Below are 21,027 nucleotides of genomic sequence, written 5' to 3' on the forward strand. Positions count from 1 at the left end.
CGTGTAGAAAATTAATTAAACTCTATGGTTAAAAAAATTTCGGGCTAAGTAGGAGTACCGCACTAGTTTTTAAGGTACACCTTTTTCGGAACAAATTGTTGTTTTATTTCTTTATTTGTTTACTTTTAATTGATCTATTAATACATTTACTATTTAGCATAATGTATGGGCCTCTAGGCTTTTACGTAAGCCTTGATTAACATTGAAAGCAGAAACTGTAGGCGTCTGAGTGGGCGAAGCGCGGTGTGCAACAAATGAATTGTTTGCTGTAAAAAAAAAAACAGAAGCGTTTAAATTAAAAAAATTCCTTTAAGTCCCCAAGCGAGCTTGGCAATAAGTCTTTTTTTCACTGAGGTTCCAAACATTTTGCAGAGTGGGTTACAATACCATCCCTTACTCGTGAAAAAGAGTCCATCGTGAAGCAAAGTGACTTTTCGAATCTTGTTTTAATAAACACTAAACTAAGAAGGTACATAATGTCACCTGCAATGTTAACCGGAGAGATAATTTGAGTTCGAGACTTTTTTTGTACATTCTTTTTTAATTTCTTTTTTCTTTTCGGCAGAGGAAGCGGGTGGGGAACGGCTTGCGAAACTGCCAATTTTTTTCCACCTCGGTTTCCTCCCCCCCCCCCCCATCCCCCCCGCCATTTTCGCTTCCGAAAAAAAATCTTCACATTTATTTCTAAAAGTTCATTTTTGCCGTTATTGAATTTATTCTTTTGAACGAATATTTTAAATTTGGATGAATGCCTTCGTTGTTGGTAGGTGGAAAATTGGAGTTATGAGATCATCACCCTTTTAGGAGCCGGCATGATCACATTTTGACATGACTCATACTCACGTTTAATGAAGCCAGGAATATCTTAATTCTCTTGTCAAATGTTGTTAAACATGCAAAACCACAGAAATACTCCTGTCACGTATTGGAAAAGAAGTAATTTCTTTTTAATACGAACCTGGTGAATCTAGAACTGTCGAAAAATTACTAAAATGAAGTCAGTTTTGTTACTTTTATCTTTCCTCTCGTTTTGTCAAGTTCACCGTGTTTGCTTCCTTTTGTGAGAATTTTTTTCGCTTGTTTTTATTGCTGCTGCTGCTTAAAAAAAACAAAAAAAAAGAGGTTTTTAGGCTAAAAAAGACCACGGTTAAGCTTGCTCTTCGTCGTTACTGATTAAATGTCGAATTCTTACAACTCTTCGTTTTTGTAATTGACATTGTCATAGCAACAGTGCGTCGCGTCATCGGGTTTTTGTTACGACCTCCTTTCAACGGTTTTATCGGACAATATTTCGTTCGAATTTCGAATTTTTTTAACGCCGAGCAATCGATCACCGTATGGAACTTCGGTTTCAGTTAAGAATTTCGTTGAAAAGCTTTCCTTGGACAAGTCAGGAGCTTAATAATTGATGTGTGAAAAGGACTGGAAAAGTTGTAATTGGGGAGCGGTTCGATTGATTCAACTTCAACGTGATTGCTGATTCAGCGCGCGATTTTTGTTTTTTCGGAAGAAGGAAATTTTGGTTGAAAGACAACTTTTTGGGGATCACAGGATTGTTAGCCCTTTGCTTGTGGTTATTCTCAACCAGAATGGATTTCTCTAAAATCTATGCGCGTTGAGGAACGAAGAGTGATCGTTGAATTTCACAGGTAAGTCCGTAGATGCGAGATATGAAAATATTTTTTCGCGAAGGACTCTCTCTTAAGAGAAGTTTTTGAATTTGGCGGTCTATCTTGTCTGCTCGGGCTCCAGATCGCTCGGAAACTTAGTGAAGATAAACCAAAGGGTTGAAGTATTCACTGAGCGGCCATGAGATGTGAGAGATCTCCTTGTAGACTCAAGGTGCTTCCCAAGAGCTGAATACTGTCAAAACACCCTTGTGGTTTATTTTTGCTAAAATGTTAATGAGCGAGCTCTGTGACAGCAGCTTGTGCGCACTGTTTGCAAAGTTTATAACGTAATATATGTTTCTAATAGGAAAGGTTATGGTTTGTTGGAAAAGGATACCCGTTGTGCATGTGAGAATCTGTCTTTAATTTACCTTGACTACTTGCGCGGTATTTTACATCTTTCATGGTGTCAGCTGCGAAAGTGCGATCTCGAAGGAGGTTTTGCTGTTTGAGAAAATCTATAACTCTGTTCTAGTCCTAAATCTGTTGATAAGTGTGGGGCGAAGTTTAGAATTGTCCTGAAAACCTTCTTGAAAGCTTTTTGCAGCCTTCTTCGTCGTTTTGAGAAGAGGGTTTCAGAGAAACTATGCCTGATAGAGATTTTGACGCGCGGCGAACTGTAGATTTTAAGTCGCCAAGGACAGCCTTACGAAGGGAAATTACCTGGTGTTATTGTCTGTGTTGTCGATCTTCCAGGTCTCAACTGTTTGAAATCAATATTCTTTAAGATTTTGAATAATTTTGGGCGGAAATGTGGTAGAAGAAAGCAAGATTCTGATGTTATCGGTTGGTTAACGTCCATTCGTTGCGCAACCGTAACTCGCTTTGTATGAAAGGTCCGAAAGTCTTGAATTGTTGGCGGTCCTCCCGACATACAGTGTCGCTTATAATCATTGTTCATTGTATGGACGCCTCAAATCCGAAAAGTACGTCTCGCTATAGACTTTCAGTTTCGGTGAATTTCAACCTAAAATGCGATGAGAGACAAAGTATGAAACTTTGGAACCTCGTTCCATGAGTACGAAAGCGTCGATGTTGGCCCGCCATGTTTATAATTTCATTCATTTGAATTTTCGCCATAGCTGCCTTGTCTACCTTGATATTTCCTGTATGAGACCGGTTTTGGGTTCAGATTAGCTTTTAAGTCCAGTTTAGTTGTTTAGAGTAAATGCCTACTTCGTTAGTGAGAAAGACAAAGTTCTATCTGTATTGCTCTTGCTAGTTCTGTAGTCGTCTTTCTAGAAATCAATGACTATTGGGCTGAAGTAGCCGACAGTTCGGTGCGTGCGGCTGGCTTCTTGTTTATTATCCTGTCGCCTTCTCAGAGTAGAATGAAAAGATAAGTCGTTCTCAAATCTTTAGTTCAGATTTCCTCAGTGTCTGTAGATTGTAACAGTTCATAGAGTCGTAGATGGGTTTCCATAAAGACAATTCGTTAAGCCATTTTGCGCGGCGAGCGGATTTCAGCTTATAGACGACCTCTTGACATGGCTATGTGAAAAAAAGTATTCGATTGCGATGTCGTGAGCATTTTCTGAAAGTGTTCTTGTTCTACTGCAAGTGCTTTTCTATGAATTTGTTACATTGTCTGCGATATGTAGCATGTTTTAAAAATGCTAATATGTATACTTATTATATTCTGTTATTAATTCCACAAGTATTAAGCGAGGAACGAAATTACACGGTCCATTAAGTTGGTTTATCTTGGCCTCTTCTGTAGACGACGATTGCGCCAAAATACTGCGTGTTTTGATGTCACTCAACCATGTGGTTGCTTCCAACCCAAGATGCAGTCTCAGAATTGTACTCAGTGCTCGAGGCAATGATAAAACAAATTAATGGCAGAAGATTAAATGTCATTTCTTGTTCAACATTACATCACTTGTAGTTTTGCCTTCACTGATCCAGTTTTTCTAAAGAACTCAAGTGGACTTGTCAGTATATTGTTAAGAACGGTCAGTTTATTCTTCCAAATAAGATAAAACTAATAATCTTGGCAGAGAAATTATTTTACTTGAAAGAAATGAATGCAAGATCAACATCATTCAGAAGACCAAAGGGTGACTTGCTTACTTTTTGCCTTATGATTGTGCTCAGCAAAGTGTATCAAACCAGGCCACTGTTGTTCAAAGGTTGGTGAATGCTATTCACTAGGTAAATCGCTATCCAGTAGATAGCACAGTACATTTCTTAAAAGTTATCCACTAGATAGTGATTTATCTGTTGGATAGCATTATCTATTCTTTGAACAACTGGGCGCAAGAACGTTCCAACCTAACAATAGAAAACTATTTTCAACTCTGATATTGGTACTTGATTTTTTATCTCAGACATTTTTTTTTTTCAATCCAAGTAATATTTTTATCGCAAAATATCTTTGTAGAAAGTTTTTGAGGTGATTAAAAGCAATAATATTTGGTTCTGAAATGGCAGCAAACTTCAAAGTAAATGGGTGTTCTTAAAAAAGCCATGTAGGTTTAGAAATGTTCATAGTGGTGAGAGAAGGGATCTATATGTAGCAAGACAAATCAATTAGTGATTAATTAATTGTCTAATGATGCTTTAAATATTTTTATGGCTTCAAAATTGTAATTGAATTATCAGAGTCAGCTTTTGATAGTGTCCAGGAAATTTCAAATGATCCACTAACTGGACTGTAATCCCATTTTGAATTATGTTTTAGGTATTGTTGGACAGATCTATTAGAAAAACAAACAAATTTCACTTGAATTGTTTACTTGACAGATTAGTGTGGACTTGATTAACAGTAATTGATTACTGAAATAGTAGTTGTATTGAATTCTTAATGCCATTTGCAGTTTTATTCAATGGTATTAATTCATTTTCAGTTCTGAATTGTAAATTAAATAGATCAGAGGTCTAATTTAATAATGGTGGAGTGGTTTTAATCCACGTACAAAAACAGCTGTGAACACACGTTTCACCCACTCCACAAAAAATCACTTTCACTCCATTTACAAGGTTTGTAATTAAGAAATGAATTCACAAGAGATTGGATAATGTAACAGGAGAACGTACTAACATACAACTCCATTTCTGAATTAAAGTAGCTCAGATCCAGAATTCCCAGATCATGGATGCTTTCATTAATATTGTAATATAAGAGTTGGATGCTACGAAAGTTTCCTGTTTACTTTCGTCATGTTACTTTCAAAAGTTAAAAAAAAAACATTTGCAATTAAGTGGGGAAGTTAGATGTACCTCCTTTTAGACATTTAAACCCCCAAAGAAGGAAACAAAATATAACTTAAGGGTTAACATTTCACTATATAACACTCAACACCAACCTCTATCTCTTGTTAAAGAGTTGGATTCAAACTTAAAAAGTCTCTTGAAAGCTGTTTGAGTGAACTTACATTATAATGCCTGGAAGACAACTGTTTAATCAATTTGAAGTTGAAAAATAAGGAAATATCCTCTATCAAGCTTGATGTTAATTAACATCTCTTTGTCAGGCAATGTGGCACATTTTGCGGGTTGAAGTGAAGATTTTGGTGAGGTAAAATGTATTTTAGCCAATGCAAATGTTAGCGTGATTTTTTACCCTGTTTTGTTTTTTATTTTCAGTTTTAATTTTCTCAATGCCCTACAAAGAAATAATAGTAGTAATACAGGCTATGTTCTTGGGCTTTAATTTGATTTTGGCCCTTCCTAGAGTCATTTTAATCCTTGCCTAGGGAGCCTGCAAACATGAACTAACTTGGTCTACTATATATCATTTGATGACAAGTGCCATTGGGAACTTTCTGTAACTTTTTATTTATTTGTCTTCCAGAGTATTGTGTATGATATATATCCAACTAATAATTTTTAGAACTGGTAAAGTGATGTCCTGTTTCAAGAGTGAATCCTTTACTGAACAAGTCTTTTTTACAGTTACTTGTTCATGTGCACCCAAGAGAGGGTTTTGTTTCACTTAAGAAAAGAAGGTGAAAGACAGAACAAGAAATAAAAGAGAAATGCAGAGTTACACAGTGGTCATGACCTGAACCATTTTGTTAATTAACCAAGCATTTTAAAAACAGTTTTGTATTTCTAAGCAGTACCATTGATACTGATAATATGTTTAAATATCAGAACAGTGGGTGGTTGTAGGAAACAATTAGTTGTTGGTTTAAATGACTGCTGTCAGGGAAACAGTTACAAAAATTAACCAATCAGAACCTTTTGCGAACTGGTGTCAAGAGTTAAGGTTTGAAATATTTTTAACCCTTCTTGATGTTGATCAATCAAAAAGGATAAAGGATCAGAAATGTCTGACGTGTGACTCCAGAATGCAAGCTAATGCTGAATCTATGTCTGTAAAATCAAAAGAAAGTCAATAAAATCTTGCATGAGGCCAAGCTTTTATTTGACAGTCAGATTTACATGTTTTGTGATAAATGAAATAAATGGACTGTTTAATTATTGTTTTGGATTGAAAGTGTTTGTCCATTTTGGCAGTCTCAACAGGAGTTTCAAATCAACTTCCTTGTTGATTATTTATGAAGAATCATAGCATTTTTTTAAGAATTTTATTTATAACCAAGCATTTCCTACTCAGAAGTCTTTCCTGTAATTCAAAGTACACAAGAATTAGTCATACTGTAAGTTATATAAGTAATTTCCTGTAGACAACATTCTGGAAAGTAGTTTAAAATAGCAAAAATGTGATTAAAAAAATCATATCTGTTCACAACAGCAAAGCAATTCAGTTAGCTGTTGTATGTGTGTTAATTTTGTTTTAGGTTAATTAAATAGTCATTGGTTGAAATCTAGATTTATAATTCATGTGTTTCATTCACTTGTTGGTCACAGAGCAGGGAAAAATACTTTGTGGAAGTGGATATTCTTTTCTTTCTATTTACTCAGGTAACAAAAGAAATTCATTTTTTCATTTCAGACAAGCATTGTTCATAAGTCTTCTCTTGTCATAACTGCGTGAATTAAATTGTTTTATGACCAAGTAAATACCACAAAAAAGTTAATTTCATCACTATTAAACACTTTTATACCTTGTGGTTGATATCCTGAAAGGTCGTGTGTGAAATTGAGTAGGTTTTTTGTGAGGTGTGGCTCAACATTTTAGTGCAGATGGGGCAAAATTTATAGTAGTGACAAGAGGTTCTTTCTACCCTGAAAACTTAGGACAATTTTCTACATCAGTCTGCAAAAGGTAGTTTTTCATTAATGTTTAACATTTCATTCATGGTTGTGAACATTAAAATTTATGTTGTAGTAATCCTTTGCACTCAAGGTGTGCCCCTGTATATAGTTGATGGAAAAATGCAGGCCTTGGAATTCACAAAAGTTGGTCTTGAATTGTTCAATTTTTAGCTTGTATCCAATCATGCTTAGATCGTATTTTTTAAAATAGCAGTAGAACTACCCAAAAATAATATTTTTTCTAATGAACCTTTAGTTTTAAAAAGTTGTTCATAATACTACTCTGTAGAGATTTCCATTATTAATTTGTGAAGCTGCTTTGAGGAATTAATTTATTGAGCTTAATGTTCTACAGAAATCTGTCATTTTCATTTCTAACCTACATGTAAGTGTGAGTGAAATTATTTCTCAAGTCTTTTATTTTTCTTGGCAGTAAGGCTTTGTGTGCTGATAGTCTTAAATTTAGCCTTGCGAGTTAGGTTAAAAGCAAAAAGTGGAAATCAAATACATTGCATTACACCCAGCATGTCACTATTTGTGACGTTAAACTGGATTTGTATCAGTCCAGGGGGTCTCTGTGCAAGCAGAAGAAAGAAAATGCCTACAACAATCATCTTAAGTTACATAAACCATTTATTGGAGAAAAAAGGGCAAACATTTATTGCTGTAGTCTTTGTATTTTTGTTTCAATTTTAACATCTGGCAGAAAAGATAACGTAACCCAACTTTTAAGTGTACAGTACTTGACAAATCATTTTGCTCAAAAGTCAGTCTTACAATTTGCTTTTCGGTCTGTTATGTTGCATATAATTTACCCCTAAGAATTGTCACCAGTTGAGAGTCAAAAAAGCATCATTTTACTATGAGATACTTTTCACAGCATAATTTTTATAGCATGGTGTGTTCTTGGTTTACCCATGTGTGCGATTCTGATGATGCTTAATTTTACTTGTCACAAATGAATGACACCAATTAGTGTAAAGTACTTCCTTTGAGGCCCTTCTACTCTTGACTGATATTGCTGTGGTAGAATTATTTGCTTCTTTGTATTCACATACCTTCAACCCTTCACAGTATTCATATGTTTTATTCACATTTTGATGATGACAGATATGTAATTTTGAAACCTGCCTTTCAAAGGAATTGATTAGCAGCAGGATTATGCTCTCTCTCCATGCGCCATTAGTTTTTATGGTGCACGTGGGCTAGACATGCCATTAGGGAAATTATTTTTGATTAAGTGTATCAGTTGTAACCAATGAAATCTTATGATAGTAGTTGTTTAGAATCTTACCAATTTGTTGTTAATATTTCCCTTTTTTTCCATGAGTTTGTCTTTTAAAATGAAATCAAAATCCAATTAATTATTTCATTAGCTGTTGTGGATGTCATAACAAAGTAATGTTAAGGCTTTAAACTTTGAACCAAAATGAAGAAAAGGAAGAAAAAACAGACATTGAAAGCATTTTAGCCTTAACAAATGCATGTGCTTTTGACACAGGTTTCTGCATTTGTTTTGTTCCAATATTTTTGGTGTTAAAATTGCCAGCATATGAATCAGGACTGTTTCTCTTTGTGCAGCTAGGATGTCATGCAGGAGTAGGTGATGGAAATTCCTCCTGGGGGTGCAACTACTGATAGAGGTCAGTGTATATCTAAAATATTTAAATTCCAGCACAGAGTCAAGTATGGTAACATGATTTACTGTTGATAAAGAAGCCACCTGGTAGCTTGTACGTCTTAAAAAATTTAGAATGAATTTTCCTGTCTTCTCCATCCTCAGTCTTCCTTGTGTTACCTTGATTTACTGTTTCCTCTTTTGTTTTTTTCCTCGTTGAAGAATTATTTGACAACTCTTGTGTGTTGAAAGTAGTTTCATACAGTGCAAAAAAAAATGAGGACAAAGTTTGATGTGCATGTAGCATCTTCAAAGGAACATCTACAAGAGCATTCCAAAACAATTATCTTCCAGGCAGGGAAAATGGAGGTTAATTGCTATTTTCTGAGGCTCTTGTTACAGATCTTTTGCCTCTGTAGTTTAGTTTAAAATGTTAAGACAGCTTTCCATGGGCTCTGCTTTGGCAGAACCCACATGCCAGAGATGACAAACTGTGTGTACTTAAATAGCTGTGATTAAATGAAATGTCTTTAGAGCTGGGCATCTCAGAATTCAGAGACAGGCTTGCTAGTACTTGGTAATTCTCTAAAGAACACAACTTTTCTTTCAAGTTGTTCCATTAATGTCAGAGCTTGTCAGGACTAGTTTGAATAATGTTCTTGTTGTGGTTACCTTCACCATCTCAGAAACGTCTGTGCTTTGTACTGGCTGATTCTCTTGGCTTCTTTACTACTTCTGTTGCTATGTTACTTGGTAGTATTTTTTGCAGTTCTAATGTTACTTGTTCACTTTTTCTCTCCGCTATTCCTTAAAGACGGCAATGGAGATCAGACATCCAGAGTAGCTTCTGACATGAATTACATTGCTGGAAACACAGAAGACCAACCGGTAGATGAGGTGGATTTTGCTGGAGTTCAAACATTCTATGGCAAGATCCCAACTACGTTTCGTGACCCGAGCTCTGCACCCCTAAGAAAGCTCAGTGTGGACTTGATCAAAACTTACAAGCACATTAACGAGGTAGCGTGGAATGTCCAATGACTTAATTCTTAATGTGATTGTTAATTCTCCCCTCTAGCTGCTAAACATTTGGTGTTAGATCAAAATAGCAACTTCTATGTGATAACTTTGAGTATTCTCGTCACCTGTTGCTGGATAAGTTATCAACATTGTAGGGAGAAGTTATGTGTTGATCACTTCTGGGAATCACAGGGTTAATCCACAGTTAAATGAACCTTTTCCACCTTGAGCCTAACTTTAAATCTGGGGTTTTCTCTTAGTGAGTTGGGATTTGAATGCAGCAAGACAGAAGCTATTTTAATGTATTACAGGAAGTAGATACTCTGCTTACTTCAGATGACCAAATTTTTTTTCAATCAATACTTTCTCACTAAATCAAACAAATTAACTAGCCTTGTAATCATGTGTATAGCTCTTCTGATAAGGAGAAAAAAACAGTCGAGCATTTACTTTGAAAGATATGCTTTGATACAGTGTAAGTGTGTACACTCTCGAGATTTGTTGGTCAGAAAAGAGGAGTGTTTCATAATTATGATAAAAGTAGTTATAATGATAATAATAATTATAATAATGGTGATGATAATGATAATAATAATAGTAATTATAATGAAAATAATAATAATAATAATAAGATTAATGACAAGAATAATAACTTTAAATTTAGAGGCTCAGAGTAAAACACACAAAAGTATACAAACTGATTAACCAGTGTCCTTTGTTAATATTAAATGATTAAAAACTTAGAAATTTGCCTTTGTTAAAAACAAACACCTGAAAATATCCTAAACTACAGCTACTGTATAAATAAAATAAAAGAAGTCTGTAAGTGTATTGACAAAGAATGTAATTACAAGATAAAGTGATCTAAATGCCTAGAACTATTTTTTAAATGTTGAAACCCCAAGTTCTTAACGCTAGTCAGATTTGGTTCGCTCATGTTGCTCAAGGTGACTTTTTGATTGAATTTTCAAGAATGAGAGTTATTTAAAACGAGACTATCTCTCACGAGTCGGGGAAAGAATTCCAATTTTAGTTTTTTTTATTAATTTTTGAGTTGTGTATATTCAAACGGGACACTTGTGTCATCATTATAACAATGTTTATTTGTTTAGGTGTATTATGCCAAGAAGAAGAAACGCAAGGAGTTGGAGAAGAATGATGAAGGAGGCCACAAAAAAGAGCCGCGACTGCACAATGATGGCTATGACGATGAAAACTTTGATTACATCATTAAAACAGGGGAAAAGTGGTTTGATCGCTATGAGATTGAGTCTCTCATAGGAAAAGGCTCATTTGGCCAGGTAAAATATAAATTTTTTTTCTGTTTTTTTCTCTAATTTACGCATGTGTAAATCACAATCAGCACTTTAGTAATAATATATTTACTTATGTAAAGGTAATTGTTTTGTTATTTTTCAACACGACTGGCATGCAGAATATTTATTTTAATTTTCTTGATTATTTTTTGTATTTTTCTTGCTGAATGTTTACAGTAGTGTGATTTGCCCAAGTTAGGAGAAGTTGAAAGGCAATCAGAATTAGCTTTTAGGGTGGAAAGATTCCAACTTCAGCATTACAATTACACAAAATTTGATGAAAATAGAGACTAATTTTTTGCCCTATTCAGGCTGACTCACAAACAGCCCAAATATTTTTTTGGGGGCTAGAATTTGGATAAATTAATAGTCAGTATTTTAAAGTGTTTTTCTGTGATATGTAAATGTGCAAATGCTTAGGGTTTTCCTCTGCAATTTCCAACTTAATATTTAACATATATGTGAGCAGAATATTTGAGTAAATTGTGGAACTTCAATTTTTTTTTCCAATATATACAACCATGTAATTTCTTTGTTTCTACTGAAGCAGTAGAATTTATGTCATGTTTTCAATATTTGAAATAACTTTTCATTTTCATGTTTTTACCCCTGAATGAAAGTTAGAGTATCTAGTAAACATAACAAAGTGTTGATTTCATTTATTATTCTCTCACTTGTATGTTGCATTAAACAGAAAAAAAAAAACGAGAAAAAAAAAGCACATGATTAAAAAAACCCCAACATTAGGGTAAAAATCGAATAAAGGGGGTAAGTTTCTGAAGAAACTGGTAGCGTGACAGTGGGGGGTTTTAATAGAATAATTTTGTTTTATCAATTGATTTGATGATTTAAATCGGGCACCCTAAAAAGTTTCTAAAGCTGAGTGTTAGCACTTCGTAAGAGCGAAGATAGTTATGGAAGTAGATTCGCTCTGACGAAGGGCTTCGCTTGAGACGTCAGCTTGGAAACTCTCTACGGTGGCCAATTGGAATTATCGGGTTTGTTATTTGTTGTCTTTGTTGTTTTCTTTCCCAATTTGAAAGCATACAGGCTTCTTTGGTCACAGCACACCTTTAAATATTGTTTCTTTGTGAGTTGATCTTGTACTTTTGCTATAACAACAATGTATTTCTATTTTCTTGCGTTTAGTCTCTTGTTCAGAGCGGGCAGTAAACTTATTTGACGGTGTTTTCTTCAATTTCTTTTAAAACTCCTTATAGGTGTGCAAAGCGTATGATCATCAGGAAAACGAATACATCGCTATAAAGATAATCAAAAACAAGAAGCCATTTTTGAATCAAGCTCAGATAGAAGTTCGTTTGCTGGAGCTAATGAACTCACACGATCCGGATGGAAAATACTACATCGGTAAGAGTAACCAGGAAACAACCAATCAGTTGTAAGAAAGATATCACAATTAGCTAATGAAAACTCGCCATAGTAAAACATGCAGACGGACTCAAGCGCGGGAAAACGCGTGTGACCAACTTCTTAATCAATTCAGGTTCCACAAATGATTGGTTGAGAGCTTGGTGCAGCAAAACAATGACATCACAATAAGCTAATTAAACTTGCATGCAAACTTACCTGTAAACTGTTGCATTTCGATCATAAAGATGCATTTGGAGTAGGTTGACTTAGAACAAAGTCGATATGTATGCTCGGTAGTCTTCGGGGATAGTCTAAGTTTGTTAAGTAGGGGTTTCAGTGGATGAATATGGTTAAACTTTCAAAATTTTGAAAAATATCGCCATTTTTATTTATGTATACGTTGCTATGGATTCATAAGCTTATTAGTGACATGCGCAGACGTTATTCAGCTTTGTCACGAGTGTAAACATTTGAAATTGTTATACGATTGTGTGACGCAAAACCAAAAGTAAATGATCGCTATGGCCAATCAGAACGAAGGACAATATCAAGAGCAAACTATACCAAGCGCGGGAAAGCGCGAATTTTTTAGTTCTGCATCTGATTGGTTGAGAGAAAAGCGCCAGCTTGCTCAACCAATCTCAGAGCAGAGTTGGCAAAACCAATATGATCGTGGATTACTCTGGCTGCTCAATGTACCCCTTTCCTACTATGATCAATCAAAGGAATTTCTCCTTACGAAATCAATGAAATTCTCTAGCAGTCACTGATGAGAACAACTGAAAATATCAACGAGGGAATAGCGTTCAAATTCACACGTCTCATACTTCTTAAAGCGATAGCAACAAATGTATGGTAAACTACTGCCACTAGGGTTTAACTCTTTGACCCGTAAGAGTGACTAACATCTAATTTCTCCTTACAATATCACCCCTAAATCACTCATTAGGGTCATGAGAATGAAGGAAATGATCAGCAACTAAAGAATTTCTTGATTTTTAAACAAGATCTCCTCTTTAACATCATAGGCAAGGTATATAGGACAGTATGGAGAATATACATACTGATGTTACAGTGTAAAGGGTTAACACCTGTATAAGACACAGAAGGGAGATTTCAGCTTGCTTTTACTGAAATATTATTCTACTTCATTGATTTTGTTCATTTGATCTCTCTCAACAGTGCGGCTTAAGAGACACTTTATGTACAGGAATCATTTGTGCTTAGTGTTCGAACTGTTATCGTACAATTTGTACGACTTGCTACGAAACACGAACTTTAGAGGAGTGTCATTGAATTTGACGAGGAAATTCGCGCAGCAGATGTGCACCGCGTTACTGTACTTGTCAACGCCTGAACTAAATATTATTCACTGCGATTTGAAACCTGAGAACATTTTGTTGTGCAATCCTAAAAGAAGTGCCATCAAGATTGTGGATTTTGGAAGTTCATGTCAGCTTGGGCAAAGGGTAAGAACGGTATCTTTGGTTTGTTCCGTTTGTTTTGATAATTTTTATAAAATAATTTTTTGCGTTTTTCCAATTATGTAATTATTGACAGCACATTTTGGTAGCAGTGAAAAGCGCGGGAAAAATCATGAAAGCGATATTAGGGTTATTTTCTTTGCCGCTGATTGGTGGCAAAGTCAAATTCTTTATTATTATTGGTTGAGACGTGCTGCGGGGTTAAGTTTGAGACAAACCGCCTGTGAAAAGCACAGGGAAAAATCTCTTTTTCAATTATGTAGTTTTTGACAGAACATTTAGATGGCAGGGAAATGTGCGGGAAAAAACGTGAAATTAATATTAGGGTTATTTTCTTTGCTGCTGATGGCAGCAAAGACAGATTCTTTATGCTTATTGGTTGAGACAAACCGCTGGTGAAAAGCGCGGGAAGAATTGCGAAAGCTTGTTAACGATTATTTTTGAGGCTGACTGGGTGCTGTCAGATTTTCTCATCAAATTGGTTGAGACACGTTGCGTGTTGCTTTTTATCGTAGCGAGCACGGGAAACGTTGCTTACACCAAATTATTTTTAGTGACCTGATTGGCTGAACAGGCGACATCTACACTCGCATATTTTACAAAAGTTGTGTTGAAGTCTCGTCCAGGGAAAGCCCTCGGACTTGAAATGGTGTTGACGGTGTTCTTACAGGAAAGGGATGTGATGGCTGTCAATAATTGAGTCATATCGAATATGCACCACGCTTGCTAGCACTTATCAATCGTTTTGCAGCAGGAAGGTAACACTCCATCTCGATTTCCAACACATCATCCGACTTCAGTGTATTATGCCCTCTCTTTCTGGATGGAAAGCCCGTCCATTTGTAAGTTACGCTCCCTTTCCTCCCCCCCACTCACCCACCTCCTTTTCACTAAGCTTTTTGACATGTTTTCCTGTTAGCTCGCTGGAACACAGGCTCTATGGTTGAGAGAAGCGCCGTGAGAGTGAAGTGTTTGGCCTTTAGTAAACTCTCAGATTGAAGTCTGATTGTCGACGTTATTTGTTTTGCTTTTATGGACTCGTCAATCGACTGGTGGATATTTTGTTTTTAAGTCTACTTGATTGCATTGGCAAAGTGATTGTTTTCGAATTTCGCTAGAGATCTGTTGGAAAGGTCAAGGAAAACCGAACTGAACACAAAATAAACAACTTCGATCTCTCTAAAGCATATATTTTTTTTGTGCGAATGTTATTCAGTCAACGGACTAGTGCAGTTTATATTCTATTTAGATGAAATCTACAAGTATCTTCTGTTACGTGTGAAATTTTGCTCAAGCTCTTTTGTTGACAACTGTGGGTGCAATGTTATGAAATTTCGATGTTTGACGTTTCAGAGTCTGTAATGTTGAGGTTTTCATCCTAATATCAATTAATTTGTCGGAAATTGACTCGTGCTTATTGATTCTCGAGGGCTCTTAGTGTATAGCCGAACAATTTAAACAGAAAAGGAAAAAAAATGTGGCTTTCCTATTGTCCTAAAAGCCTTGGAGCCAGAGAAAACACACCCGCGCGTAGCAGTGTTCATTGTGATATCAGAGTGAATTTTCTCCACACTTCAACGCGTTTGACGATGACAGCCGATTCATAATGAATTAGGGGAACAAAGGCAAGCAACAATACTTCTCAGAAGTACCGACATAATACGAATTAATATTTAAACAACTGTTGGTGAACACGGACCAATCACAGCGCGTTGTCTTATACAAACAGAGCCGTGTGGTAATTGAAAAGTGTCTAGGAAGTATGCAAATCAACTCTGCTGAATAAAACTTGCCTCCTACACCACACATTTTACATTATTGATTAAAAGCAAGGTGTTTTGAGGTAATTTCTGTCATTTCCATTTCTTGAAGTTCTAGTATTTAAAGTTTGTTGTGCACGAGACTAGCACGTGTCTTAAATCTTAAATGTACGCGAAAGAAAAAAAAAAGAAAAAAAAAAAAACGTCGGAGGAATATTTCGCAATTACGACTTTAGCTAATTAATTACACCAACAAATAGATTGTTGATGCGTCTTTGTCGCTCTCGAGCCATCGATTGTGTTTAAATTGCCTCAACGTAATAGTTTCCTTTTCAAAATCTTTCAGAAGCCCTTTCAAATCACGAAATGACTGCAATTAAAAGCGAAAATTCCCTCCGGGCTTTTCGACGAGGCCAGACTTTCTGGCGACAATATTTAGCAGGTGGAAGCGAAATGCTGGCCTAATATCAATTTTTTTTTAGTTAAAAGATAACCTCTATACTTCCAACCTTACCGCTGTAATGGACTGTAAAGACCTTAGTTAAAATTTTATTCAATTCAGTTTTCCTTTGAAAAAAGAATCAGGCTTATTCTTGGTAACAGCAGTTTCCGTGCGGGCATAACTTTCCCGCAGTTAAGACTTCCTTTGGAATCAAGGCGGAAGAAAACTTTGACAGATAGTTTTAACTTATAAATTGAAATGTTTTTGACCAGAAGACATGGACTTCCTGCTGTCATCGTTATTAATAGATTTTTGTTTGAAATTCTGTCGTACTTTTATCCATCTTTCCTCTTCTCATAAACATTTTACGTCAATTATTCGAATCTCAAAGCAACTAAGCCCTTTTTCCGACTTTTCTGTCAAAATGCCCACGGTTAGCAACGTTTTAATCATAATGTTATATATTTATGTTTATTTATTCGTTCATTGATTATTATTTTTTTGCGTCTGACATAGCGCTGCAAATACGAATATATTTTTAGTGTAAACTCTGTAAGATCTTAGTTGATCAGCGTTTACTGTTATGATTGCGTTTGCAAGCTTCGTGCGTCTCGCATTTCGTCAACGCGCTTTGCACTTCTCAGGGACCGGTCGTTATGTGTTGCTTGATTTTTTTTTTTGGGGGGGGGGGTGAAAGGGTCGAAGGATTTTGTTTGTGCTACTATAAAATTGAGCTGATCCCCCTCTAAGGCTTATTATATTCCAATGATCCTTTAGTTCACGTCCATTTCCCTATGATGCTCGATTTCCTCTCGCGCTTTTTTCGTGTTCCATGTTAGTGGGTTTTCATTTTGGCTTTAATTCTTAATTCTTAATTCTTACGCAGATTTACCAATACATCCAAAGTCGGTTTTACCGTTCACCGGAAGTACTTCTAGGCGTGCCTTACGATCTTGCAATTGACATGTGGAGTTTGGGATGTATTTTGGTCGAAATGCACACCGGAGAACCACTCTTCAGTGGGGCAAACGAGGTGAATGAATGATTGTTTTTTTCTAAGTAACAACTATTACTCTCACGCAAATGTGAATAGTTATTGTCCATGACGTCAAAAATTAAATTTTTTCCGTTGTACTTTTAGTTTGAAATATCCATTACGTCCTTATTCTCATAGTTATGCTGTCTTTCTTCTTCAGTTTGATCAAATGATGAAAGTTGTCGAGGTTTTAGGCATTCCTCCAAATCACATGTTGGAAAGTGCGCCTAAAGCTAGGAAGTTTTTCGATCGCTTACCAGATGGTACATACGCTTGTAAATCTAGTAAGGACGGTAAAAAGGTAAGACAATCTGTAACTATACTAGAGACAGAAAATTAGTAGCAGCTTTTCCCACTGCTCCATCTTCCATCTTTTACCTCCTTCCCTTCTTTTCAACCCCTTCACGTTTTCCCTCTCCCTTCTCCTATCTCTCACACCCTTCCCCCCCCCCCGTCCCTTCTTGCTTCCTTTTGTCCTTCCTATCACCCTCCCTCCCACGGTCTCTCCTTGTTTTGTTTCCTTTCTCTCTCCATCGTTCCCTTTATACGTTTTTCCCTTTCCGCCATCTCTCTTTCCCCGTTCCCGCCCTGTTTATCTCCCCTCTCTTTCTCTTCCTTCCTCGCTCCTTACACGCCAAGTGAAGGAACTTGACGTATTCTAAAATTTTGCCATGACCATGTAAATTGTGGAACTCATTGAGTTTACGACCTGTATTCCAAAGGTATTTTAATGGTTGGAGAAGGAAGTCGCCTATCCATGGAGGGCAGTATATATGTCCTTTGCCTTTTCAGAAACATTTGCTTAAGCGTTTTGTTTCCTTTACCCAAGGAATACCGACCGCCGGGAACAAGGAAACTACACGATATTTTGGGATGCGAGAAAGGCGGACCGGGCGGCAGAAGACAAGGAGAATCTGGACACTCACTTCAAGATTATTTAAAATTAAAGGACCTTGTTTTGCGCATGCTTGAATATGACCCGAAAGCTCGAATAGCGCCCTATCAAGCTTTGCAACATTGCTTCTTCAAAAAGACTGCTGACGAAAGCACAAACACCTCGCATTCAGCGAATTCTTCTCCCGCCTTGGGAGGTACGACGAATAGAACTTCAAGCACAACCAGCACTGCGGTGTCCAGCAGTGGCACACGCGCATGCTCCGACCCCACTGTGCACGCGACTGTGACGTCATCTGCCATGGAATGCGACAGCCCAAGTGGAAAAGGACCACAGACATGGGGCAATGGGGGCGGAGGGATGTCATCGCAATTTAAAAGAACTAATGAGAGAACTTGTAATAATTCCGATTCGAGAATCGCTGGGCAAGGAATTCAACAAACTGCGACGTTGCCAGGGGCTCGCAGTGAAGGCTCGTCAGCCTACAGCTCCGCCTCAATTAACACATCTCTTCACAGCGGCGAGGCAGGACGAAGCCAGGGACGAGACTTCGGTGTCAGTGGAGGAGTATATTGCAGCTCAGAAACTGTTTCTAATTACTCGTCGTCTTCATCTTGCAATTCAATGACTGTTGAGCCTCATGGATCAGCTGTGGGTAGCTCTCTCCCCCCGGAAGCGTTTACGCAACTCAACTACTCTGCAACGAACTTGTCACTTAATCCGGGGGAACATGAAGTTAATTGCGTGGGATCATCCACGACAGTTCCTAATTCGGTGGCTAATCCGCGGGGGATTTCAGTGGGACACCGGAGGGATTTTGTACGGCAGCATTCACCGGGAGACGAATCCCCTATGGTTGGGGTTTGCGTTCAACAAAGTCCGGTGGTTAGCAATTAGGGATCCCGAAAAAAACCTGGCGATGACATACGCGGTGACGACGCCCACCCGCCTGGTCCTGCTCTGTTCCGCTGCCCTCTGCCCCATAAATTTGCGGGCAATGTTCCTCCGGTAGGAATTTGAGGGCCGTTTTCTTCTGTACACCGTAAGTTGCCTGTATAAGGGGAAAATCCCCCTCCTTGGCGGAACAAGGGGCATAGAATACCGGGTTTTCGACTACGGCTGTCCCGCCCCCTTTGATGCCTCCAAACCTCCAAAAATGGCGTCAACGCCGTACAGTGTTCTAAGAATGCGCATGCGCTTGCGATGCCAGCCGCTTAATTCTTATCTCTTGTATAGACGTGCAGCTACTAGCCCGTGCGCGCTTGCTTTTTGACAGCTAGCTGCTGTAGTTTTCGTCTTTTTTCGATTGCCTTCGGGGGAAATGCGTCTGAAATGATTTTTCTGATTTGGAATGGTTATGTGAGTTTGGGGAGAGTGTTTTAACGTTTTGTCTATTCCTTTCGATGATTATAACACTCCTCAACACGACATGAATTTTTCCAACGTTCAGAGTGAAGCTTGACTGTTTTAAAACAGAAAATTTGTCATACCTGGAGAATTTGTTGTTGTCTTGGAACTTCATTTGAAACTTGTTCGACTCTAGGGATTTGTTTAGTCTTGGATGACATTTTTGACCCAATTAATTTGCTTCACATTTTACCGTTGATGTTCATATTGTTTTGATGTGCTCAAGTTTTTAACAGCTGCCAAATCATTGGTAATTGAAAGAGTCATCCTTTTTTTTGCCAAGCTTCGATGATGCGCAAAGATGATCTTTTGTCATTTGTTTTTATTCTGTTTGGACTCAAATACTCGTCCATTTGCTACCTTTTAAAACTTTGTTTTTATTTGATCATTTTTTACCTGGCAAGAGAAATCTTGTGTGACAACTCGCAAGTCTTGGGAATTTTTTGGTGTTCATCTTAGGCCAGTCTGTCAAAATACGGTTAACTTATTGGGAGTCTGTTCGTGTCACGTTTTCGAAGCTGTGTTCTCAACCAAAAAATTTTGGTTTTGTAGCCACGTAGCAAAATAACACTATGTAATACTGAAGTCGCACAGAATCGTGATCAGCCCTTATAAACAGCATCGGAATATATTATTTTAGTCTCGATTTCCCATATTTTATTGATAATATTTCATGTAATTTATTTATTTATTTTAGTGGCTCTAGGACCAGCATGAAAACGTTCGATGCGAACAGACCTCGTCCCCCGTCCTCTCCCCCCCCCCTTTCCCCTTAGGAGGGCATCGATTCTTTATACAGTTCGTCGAAAGAATTGAAATTTTGGGGATGGTTGAACATGTGATGCTTAAATTATTTATTGAATGGAAAGGAAATGGGAAATTTGTGAATAATCGTGTTGTTTCTTTGGTTAGACGCTCGCTTTTTTCCAAGTCAGGGGTTCGCGCAAACTTCACTCGAAAAAGAAATTTACTTATCCGTTCATCATAGATCGTGTGTGAACACGCGTGACCTATGCGTGATGGAACAGGGTTTACTCTTATGCTTACGTGACCATGTGTTATCACGCAAAGTGATGTCACAAGGAAATGTAGGTCTGCTCCTTGTTAATACGTTAGAGGTAGGCTGTTAAAAACTGGCCTTCCATCAAATTTGAGCTGGTAAATTAATTTTTACTAGTCGGAACTTCGCAGCTGCGAGACCTTATCTACGCGTTGGTCTTCTGTTTTTAAGTTTTACTTCTATCACCTGCAATGGTTTCAAAAGGGTTACCTTGTGGTATCATTTCTTTTTTACTTATTTCCACTTTTAGGCAGAAATTCTGCTGTGCAATTTTATTTTCTAGAGCAGCTAACTAATGATGTGTTGAAGCTTTGTCGGCTCTCTTGCAAAAATTTTAAAGCCAGCGTTTTCTTTTACTTTATTTAATGGCACAAAATGCGTGCCTTTTAGCTCTTGCTGAAGCCTGACTTAACACCAAAAAGCGATTTAGGCAAGAAATCAATGAAAAAAAAAGATGTACATTTTAAGAAAAGATAGTATACTGTAAAATATTGTAAAACTTTGATTTTTAACTGGAGTCTTACAAGACTTAATAAAGTGTCATGTAAGTCTTTTTTTTTTTAATAAAAGAAGATGTAAAGTTTCACATCAAGGTATTTTATTATTCTTTAACCCTTAAACTCCTAATAGTGACTTGCATCTAATTTCTCCTTACAATATCACCCCCAAATCACACATTAAGGTCATGAGAATAAAGGAAATGGTCACCAACTAGAGAAGTTCTTGATTATGAAACAAGTTCTCCTCATCAGCACCTCAGGGAATGCATAGAGAACAGTATG

General features: G+C 37.0%; 1 protein-coding gene across 1 annotated transcript; it reads left to right on the forward strand.

The window, feature by feature from the left end:
* Nucleotides 1-1,275: 1,275 nt before the first annotated feature.
* LOC131787239 (dual specificity tyrosine-phosphorylation-regulated kinase 1A-like) lies at nt 1,276-20,821 on the forward strand. The gene is made up of 9 exons (XM_059104329.2): nt 1,276-1,649; nt 8,418-8,479; nt 9,269-9,474; nt 10,587-10,775; nt 12,011-12,158; nt 13,344-13,630; nt 16,734-16,880; nt 17,044-17,184; nt 17,713-20,821. The coding sequence occupies exons 2-9, from the start codon at nt 8,443-8,445 to the stop codon at nt 18,673-18,675; spliced, it is 2,118 nt and encodes a 705-aa protein (XP_058960312.1). The 5' UTR covers nt 1,276-1,649; nt 8,418-8,442; the 3' UTR covers nt 18,676-20,821.
* Nucleotides 20,822-21,027: the final 206 nt, after the last annotated feature.

Source organism: Pocillopora verrucosa, chromosome 6 (genome assembly GCF_036669915.1).
Source record: "Pocillopora verrucosa isolate sample1 chromosome 6, ASM3666991v2, whole genome shotgun sequence".
Lineage (NCBI taxonomy): Eukaryota > Metazoa > Cnidaria > Anthozoa > Scleractinia > Pocilloporidae > Pocillopora > Pocillopora verrucosa.